We start from the raw sequence: 9,369 nt of genomic DNA on the forward strand, positions 1-9,369 counted from the left end.
ATGAAAGGAGAATCGAGGCCAATCCTGACAAAGTGCAAGAAGTAATAGATATGATGTCACCAAAGACCATGAAGGAAGTCCAGCGGCTCACTCAATGCTTGGCGGCTTTAGGATGCTTCCATCACAAGCCGGTGACAAATGTCATTACTTCTTTGGTGCCATAAAGAAAAAATCGAAGTTTGAGTGGCCAGAATCAGCTAAACGACATGTATAAGGGTAAAAGATCACCTTCATACGCTACCTAGGCTCGTCAGTCCTATGGAAGGTGAAACCTTGTATGTGTATCTGGTTATTTCTGAATGGTCTTTAAGCGCGGTACTGTTGACGGAAAGGGAAGGAGTCCAGCTCCCCGTCTATTTTGTGAGTCATGTGCTACAAAATGACGAATTGAAATACCCCACAATTGAGAAGTTTGCACTTGCACTTTTTATGGAAAATAAGAAGCTGCGTCCTTACTTGCTGGCGCATAAATTAGTAGTTTATACCGATCAGCCTTTGAAATAACCGCTTACCAAGCTAGAGGCCGCTGGTCGTATGCTCAAGTGGGAAATTGAGTTGAATGCTTTTGACATCTCCTATGAACCTCGAAAGGCCATCAAGGGGCAAGCATTTGCTGATTTTATTGCTGAAATGACGAGGCCTGCTTTTGAGGAAAACAAGCAGACCCGATGGACAGTCTACGTGGAAGGTTCATCCACTCAGAATGGGTGTGGAGCCGGCATAATTTATCAGTCTCCTGAAGGTGACAATATGAATACGCCATGCGATTCAATTTTCAAACATCCAACAATGAAGCAGAATATGAAGCACTGCTAGCCGGCATAAAAATGTGTAAAGATGCCGGAGCACAGGAGATATTAGCTCTGTCAGATTCACAGCTTAAAGTGAGTCATGTGAATGGAGATTATGAAGCCAGAGATCCCAACATGTTTAAATATATGCAAGCGGTCCACCAAGAAATTGAACACTTAAAAAGCTTCAAAGTCAACCAAATTCCTCGAACTGAGAATAACCAGGCAGACGCTTTGTCCAACCTGGCTAGTTCGGCCTCTTGTGATACTCCACGTTAGGTTTTTTGGGAAGTGAAAGAAAGATGGAGCATTTAGCAAGAATACATCACTAAGACTCCTGAAGTGGTCGTCTTGGACCGAACCTCCACTTGGATGGATTACATTATAGCTTATAAAACTGACGGTACTCTCCCAGATGCCCCACGCCTAGCAGCTAAAATACAGAAGAGAATTCTTGGTTTGAATGGTGGAATGGAATCCTATATAAGAAGTCATTCTCCCGACCCCTCTTGCGATGAGTGACGCCTGAAAAGGGATAAGAGATATTAGATGACTTACATCAGGGGTTATGTAGCTCACACATTGGGGGACGGGCGCTAGCTGAAAAGGCTTTAAGAACCGGCTACTATTGGCCTACTCCGAGGGAGGATGCATTGACCATGGTTCAGAAATGTGACAAATGTCAGCGATTTGCTCATCTCATTCACAGGCCGGCTCATCCACTCACTCCCATCACTAGCCCCGTCCCATTTGCTAAGTGGGGGATGGATCTACTTGTACCATATACCACAGCCCCTGGCGGGAGGCGCTGCGTGATAGTAGCAGTCGGTTACTTTACTAAGTGGGTTGAGGCCGAGGCCCTCAAAAGCATCAAAACAAGTGATGTGAGAACATTTATCTAGAAGAATGTTTTTACCCGGTCCAGAGTACCACAACCTATAATCTTTGATAACGGACCTCAGTTTGAGACGCCTAAGCTGAAAGAATGGTTAGCAGATCATGGGATACATAGTTGCTTTGCCTCTATGGGACGGCCACAAGCCAACAGCCAGGTTGAATCATTCAACAAGATCATCCTTGAGGGGATAAAGAAGAAGTTGGATGAAGCAAAGGGCCTTTGGGCTGATGAACTACCAAATGTTTTATGGTCTATTCGCACCACGACTAAGAATCCTACTGGGAAACCCCATTCTTACTAGCTTACGGTGCTGAGGCCGTCCTCCCCATCGAAATGTGTGAGTCGACTTTGCGAGTCATGCTATATGGTGAGAATGCTAATTGGGAAATGATGAAGACGGCCCTGGATTTCTTACCTGAGGTCAGAAGAAATGCGGCATTTAGGCAACAATTGTATAAGTTAAGGATGGTGAGGGAGTACAACAAGAAAGTCTCTAAACGAATGCTTAAAGTTGGAGATTTTTTCCTTCGAAAAATGGAATCCATAGGTCGGGCCAATGAGCAACAGAAACTGACTCCCACCTGGGAAGGAACCTATGAGATATATGATGAGGTTCGGGACGACACCTACCACATCCAGGACATGCAGGGTTGGCCTATTCTACGAACTTGGAATGCAGACAACCTAAAGAAATACTTCTTTTAGATAGCGTCTAATTAATAGCCGTCCTTAAGTTCAACTATCAAAAGGCCCCTGACGGTCACTGTAGAGTAGTAAACTATGATGTACTTGGCTAAATTTTCCTTACAAATACTATAAATAATAACTCTACCTATGTTATTTGCCTTTCTTTTATGCATATATGACGACACTAATTCAAGTAACTTAAGACTAATTGAATAAAGGCCTAAGGAGTGGCCCAGATTAGCAAAAACTACAAATAAGCCTAATTGATTGAAGATTAAGAAGTGGCCCAGATTAGCATAGGCTGATCACCTATAAAATCCCTGATAAGTGTATTATTTACCATATATTTATTCCCTTATTTTAGCTAGATAGTCATTCTTTACTTATTATTTGGTTTGTTAGTACTTTTAATATTGTTAAGCATAGTTTGTTCTTAATATTTCATTTTATTATTAAGATAGTCTAAATGATGCTTGGTTTACTACAGGTGAAGCCCAACCCATTTTCTATGGAAAACAAGACAAATGAAAACTAAGGAAAATGAGTTAGAAAAGTCAAAGTTAGTGAATTGGAATACACTAACACGTGATATTCAAGAGGAAAATTCTCATCTTCCTCTTTGAGCCTCACATTCTGCAAGTCAGCGAAGGAAAACGCTAGAAATCAACAACCAATTCAAACTCCTTCTCTAAAGATCTATTTAGCGTATCTGCTGCAAATTCGGAGCACGGTAATCAGTTATTCAATCATCACATGGATGATTTTCTGGTTCCGAGATCTCCGTTCAAATTAGGGTTTGTCATATATAAATTCTCATCTCAACCCTACACACAACTAGACCCGAGCCGAGCCGAAAATCACACAAAGAGCAAGGAAATTCGAGTGAGTCGTAATTGGGCAATTAGTGAAGAGAAGATAACCATTGGAGGGAAGCTTAGTCTCAATTCCAAGGTTGAACAAGGTCGACGGTGAATCGCAGGGTCGAAGCCGAGGTTCTTTCGGATGTTCTTGGGAGTATACTTGATAAGTATTCTTCTTACCCAATTGTTCATATTACTACTTATTTGAAGTACTTTGTTAATTTGATGAGATACTTTGATTGAAATATTGGTATTATTATTGCTTTATGGTTATGATATTTTTCAATTTAATGATTATTTGAATTTTGCTTGTTCTTGATTATTAATATGGCAATTTGACGTTGATTGTTATCTTTCAAGTGTTGGGTTGTGAATTATTGCTATCTATACAATTTGGCTTAGTTTAAATCGTATAGTGAAGTAGTCCCTAATTTAGGTTGAGTCTGCAATTATGGTTTGGCTTAAATTAGAGAGCAAAATCAATCTAAATAATCTGTCATTTATGTGATTAGATTAATTAGGACTAATGAGGTCTCCTAATTATTAATGCTTCCATTTCTAATTCATACAAGTTGCGATCATATTTGTGTTAATTAGATTGGTTTTGAGTCAATTTCGGCTTAGTTCAATTTTGATTTCAAGTAAGGGAGATAGGGAGTCTTTGTTATCTTAGGCTCTACAGTTAATCTAGTTGTTAAAATGATTAATCTCGTAAGGTTGATTGATTAATATTATCAATAGTTTAATTTTAGTAGAGTTATAGATAAATTCGGTCAAGTTTGTTGTCACTTGTGAATAGTAGTTTAGTATTAGTTTTGATATTAACAAATAACAATTTCATAAACCCCCCATAATCGTAAGTATGTAAATACGTAAATAGCGAGGGTAAATATTGTGTATATATTGTATATGTATAATACTTCTTTTTAGTGTTAAATTTTGAGTTTAGGAAGTTAAAAATCTCTCTGTGGGATCGACCCTTTCTTACCCTTTTACTACTTGTTAATATTTTTTTTGAAGGTCTAAGATAGGTTTTTAATTTAATACGGTAAACGACCCGTATTAAATTTTGGCGCCGTTGCCGGGGAGATTTATACTCTTTCTTTACTCAAAAGTTTAACTAAGATACTAACTTTTCTTTTGGAATTTAGTTGATAATATATAAAAAAAAATAGTCCTTGTGATATTGGGTTGTCTAAATAAACGTTGGTTGAAATTTCTAAGCTTAGAGTATGTTTCTTAAATTTTTTTTTTCTTTTTGCCTTTTTTGCATGCTATGTGCGTATTTCTTTCTTTCTTATTGATTGTTATTTGGCTTACTCAAGGTGGTAGGGACATTTTTTTTACAATTCTAAGTAGTAGATTTCATTGGTTTCGTTCCTAAAATTGTTTAGTGAATTCCCTATTAGTAGAGTAGCTCTGTAAATAATATGTTATGTTCTGCCAAATCTGGAATTTCTGCATTTCTATGCTATCTTATGCATTTTGACTATTGAAGTTCAACTATTAGACGCAGAAACTAGAGTGCAAAGCAATGGAAAGCTTGAGTTCAAAGGAAAATAATAATAAGAAAAAATGGATAGATTACATGTGTAGTACCCCTACTGGATCATTGTTTCCATGGTGTTTTAATAGCTGTAGATTTCTGAATTACAATGTTGCTGCTTGCTATTACCTGTTATACCCCATGCTAGTTTATATTAGGGTGTGTAATCAAGCTATCAAATCGTTTTCTTGGAGTAATATTTTTATTAAGTGAAAAGGGTTAATCTGGTGATGTTAATGTAACCTGAACTTAATTTTACCTTGCTGAAATTGTCATTAAGAGTAATCACCCAAGACTATTATCTGGAATTTGTCTACATATTGTTCATTGAATTATTAAGGTCAGAGCTCAAATTACATGGAGTGGTCTAACTAGAGTTCATTGAATTATTGCTTGATTCTATGTGAACTTTAAGGATGTCTGAAAATCTGGTTTAAAAGTTGCTGAAAGTATTCTGATTAGTCTCTATGATGCTATTTGATTAAATCTCATAATCACCCTTTATTGTCACTCTCAGTGAGGTGTTAAGGAGGATATTTGTATATATAAATTCTAGTTCAAAGAGCAATTACTAAGACTATGCACAACTATGTCTAGGTGATTCAATTTTAAATGTAACTAGGGGCATGCATGTGATGAGTTTCTGTTTTCTGAATGCATTCTGCTGAATTCTATTTTACGGTGGCTACTGAATGCATTTGCAGTAGCTGTTATAATAAAAGCATATTGTTCATTAGAAATGTATAGTGTTTTCAGGTGTTAGTTTCTCTTGCTAACTGATTATTGTTGCTTGAAATGAATTCATGATCCTTGTAGTTATTCTTTAAACAAATCATTGTTTGGGAAATCAAATCGGATGTTCATTTTGAGAAATCATGTCATTCAAAAATTCATTTCTGAACAGAGTTTAAATCTTGGGTTAGGAATTAAACATGCTGCTTATATTTTCATTCTTCCAGATTCATTTAATGTTGAATTCATGTAATTAGATGCAGCACCTGCTTATCATTAAATGTTTTACTCAATCAAGTTGAAATTATTGCAGATCTTAGAACATACTCAATCAAGTTGAAATTATTTAATCTGTAAAGATGTTTTGAGTCCATTACTGCTAAATTTTCTATAGCCATATCCTAAAAGATAAAAGTGTAACAACAAACAAAGCTTTAGAATGTTCAGATTAGTTTGTATGCATTCGTTTAATCTGCATAACATAACTAACTCTTTAAGTTTTCACTTTTCAGGCGCATGAGCGGCAGCACACCTAATTCTAAACTCAAGCGGATCAGGAAGTATATAGATCAAGAGAGATTAATCTACGCGTTTCAAATAGATCAACCAGAAGAAGAGAAACCAGAGGAAGTTAAACTAACCTAGGATAATCTAGAAGGAGCAAAAATGGTTGAAAGAACCTTGAAGGAGATGGCAGCCCCAAATACGGGAGATGATCCTCTCTGCATTGTGTTTCCAGAGCTGGACAAACCCCTCAAACTGAATTCAGGTTTCCTTAATCTTCTTCCCAAATACTATGGGAAGTCAGGTGAGAATCCTCATCGACATTTTAAATAGTTTAAGGTTGTTTGTTCTTCTATGAATCTTGAAGGAGTCGAACAGGATCATATTAGATTGCATGCTTTTCCTTTTTCTTTGCAAGATTTGGCTAAAGATTGGTTGTATGATCTTCCTGCTGGATCAATTACGACTTGGAATGTTATGGCATCAACTTTTCTAGGAAAGTACTTTTCAGCAAGTCTAATTGGATCCATCAGGAAGGAGATATGTGGCATAAGGCAAAATGATAATGAGTCCTTGTATGAATATTGGGAACGTTTTAAGAGATTGTGTTCCTCATGTCCCCAACATCAGATTAGTGACCAACTATTAATTCAGTACTTTTATGAAGGCCTATTGCCTACTGATAGGGGTATGATAGATGCTTCGAGTGGGGGGGCATTAGTGGATAAAACACCAACCCAAGCTAGGGCTTTAATTTCTAATATGGCTCAAAACACCCAACAACATGGTTCTAGAAATGATGTTAAAAGAGTAAATGAAGTTGATTTAAGTGGTATTCAAAATCAATTACAAGAAAATGCTCAACAAATTGCTACTTTAACTACTCTTGTGTCTAAAATTGTTGCTAGTAATGAGTCTAAAGCTAGAGTGTGTGGAATTTGTTGTAATGAGTCTCATCCTACCGATAAATTTCCTGAATTGCAATCTGAAGATGTGAATGCTATAGGTGGTTATTCTGGTCAAAGAAAATATGATCCTTACTCACAGACTTATAATGAAGGTTGGAAAGACCACCCTAACCTAAGGTATGGAAATAGACCACAACTTCCACAATCTAATCAATCAAGGAAATATGGTCAACAAAATCCACCACCCCAATCTGGTCCTTCACTAGAAGATTTAGTTAAGCAACTAACAAATCAAATAGGGCAAGTCCATAACCAAGGTGTTGAGTATCAAAAGAAAACTGACACGCACCTTCATCACATAGACACTCAAATAGGTCAGATTTGCACTTCTCTAAGTAATCTTGGAACTCAACCTTCAGGTAAACTTCTATCACAAACAATCCCTAATCCCAATGGTCATGTTAAAGCTGTCACACTTAGGAGTGGTAAAGTGTTAACTGAACCTAAAATGAAAAGTCGTGAAGTTGAAAAAGAGATAGAAGTCAATCCTAAAGTTGGATCAAGGGAAAGAGTGGAAAGTGAGGGTACTGTGAAGGAGAGTGAAAACGAAAAGGAAGGGGAGAGTAAAACTGAATCTGATTCTGTTGTTTCTCGTTTTAAAGATTTGCCTCCTTTCCCTTCTCGATTTGCTAAAGCTAAGAAAGAGAGTCTTGACAATGAAATTCTAGAAACTTTTAGGAAAATTGAAGTCAATATTCCCCTTCTTGATGCTATTAAACAGGTACCTCGTTATGCAAAGTTTCTTAAGGAACTTTGTACTAACAAAAGGCATTTTCGCCCTTCTGAAAAGGTAAGTATGGGGGAAAATATTTCAGCTATTATCCAAAAGAAGCTTCCCCCTAAGTGTAAGGATCCTGGCATGTTTTGTATTCCTTGCAAAATTGGTGATTCTAAGTTTGAAAGGTGTATGCTAGATTTAGGAGCCTCCATTAATGTTATGCCAAAATCTATTTATGATACTTTAAATGTGGGTTCTTTGTCTAAAACTGATATTGTTATTCAGTTAGCTGATAGATCAAACGCATTTCCAATAGGAGTCTTAGAAGATGTACTTGTGCAAGTGAATGAATTGGTATTTCCTGCTGACTTTTATGTTCTGGATATGGGTGATAGATGTGATAGTGTTCCCTTGTTGTTAGGTAGACCATTCCTGAAAACTTCTAAGACTAAAATTGATGTTCATGAGGGTAATCTAACTATGGAATTTGATGGGGAAATGATTATATTTAATATTTTTGATGCTATGAGATACCCAAGTGATATTAATAATGTCAGTTCTATAGATACTTTTGATGCTTTTGATTGGATGGCTCAGGATGTATTTGATAAGTGGTGTGATAAACTGTTTGAAAATGATGTTCTTGATTATATGCGCGAAATTCCTTATTCTTCTGTTGTAGCATCGTCTGATGTGGTTAATGTGAAAGAGAATGATTATTTTTCTTTGCCTTTATCTGTGCCTAAATTGATTCCTTCTATTGTTGAAGCACCTATTTTAGAGTTAAAACCCTTGCCCTCTAATCTGAAATATGTTTATTTAGGTGCTAATGAGACTCTGCCAGTGATTATTTCAAGTTCTTTAAATGAATTTCAAGAAGCAAAGTTGTTGAATGTGCTTAAAAATTATAAAGAGGCAATAGGATGGACTTTAGTAGACATAAAAGGCATTAGTCCCACCTTATGCATGCATAGAATATTTCTTGAACATAATGCTAAACCCACTAGAGAAACTCAACGAAGGTTAAACCCTTCAATGAGGGAAGTTGTTCAAAAGGAAATTATTAAATGGATAAATGCGGATGTGATCTGATACGAGTTTAAAAACTCGTTGTATGAACAAGGATAGTTGGTTAACAAGCTAGACCTTTAACTCGTTGATCGTGAATGCAAGACAAGACCTATTGACTCACAATCAGTTCTTTGAATAGGAAACGCGTCCAAAACAAAGAAAAAGGCTGAATTATAAACTATAATTCGAAATGTAACAAACAAGTGTTTTAATCACCCAGTTGGTTGTTTATTCCAATCAAGAAGCTGACTATAAATAGCCAAAAACCAACAGCTACAAGAGCTTTAAACGGCTAATTAAGAGCCATTTAAGAGCCTTTAAAACTGGCAGTTACAAGCTCTAAAGCCTCCTAATTCAGTCACTAAATTGGAGGTTACAAAGGCTTAAAACTTTCCTTACAAACAGCAATAATCAAAGCTAAGTAATGACTGAATTTAAATTGGGGATTTAAACAAATATCCCTTTATTAAACCGACTTTAACCAAATCAATTAAAAATAATAAGTGCGTACAATCTGTTTCAACAAGCGGACCAATGTGATTAAACGGACCAGTTTGATTAACATACCACCTTGATAATAAGGACCATATAACG

At 36.4% G+C, this 9,369-nt stretch overlaps 1 protein-coding gene and 1 non-coding gene across 2 annotated transcripts; one reads left to right on the forward strand and one right to left on the reverse strand.

Annotated features, from left to right (window-relative positions):
• Nucleotides 1–3,005: 3,005 nt before the first annotated feature.
• On the forward strand, nucleotides 3,006–8,796 carry LOC110785665 (uncharacterized). Its single transcript, XM_021990147.2, has 2 exons — nucleotides 3,006–3,403; nucleotides 6,027–8,796. Exon 2 carries the CDS (start codon nucleotides 6,373–6,375, stop codon nucleotides 8,794–8,796), a length of 2,424 nt encoding a protein of 807 aa, XP_021845839.2. The 5' UTR covers nucleotides 3,006–3,403; nucleotides 6,027–6,372.
• LOC130471154 (small nucleolar RNA R71) lies at nucleotides 6,543–6,651 on the reverse strand. Its single transcript, XR_008931818.1, has one exon. It is a non-coding gene; the product is annotated as a small nucleolar RNA R71 (small nucleolar RNA).
• Nucleotides 8,797–9,369: the final 573 nt, after the last annotated feature.

Source organism: Spinacia oleracea, chromosome 3, assembly GCF_020520425.1.
Source record: "Spinacia oleracea cultivar Varoflay chromosome 3, BTI_SOV_V1, whole genome shotgun sequence".
Classification (NCBI taxonomy): Eukaryota; Viridiplantae; Streptophyta; class Magnoliopsida; order Caryophyllales; family Amaranthaceae; genus Spinacia; species Spinacia oleracea.

Bases quoted from the DNA above. Each gene is read 5' to 3' on its own strand.
- LOC110785665 (XM_021990147.2), top strand. From the start codon at position 6,373: ATGAATCTTGAAGGAGTCGAACAGGATCATATTAGATTGCATGCTTTT.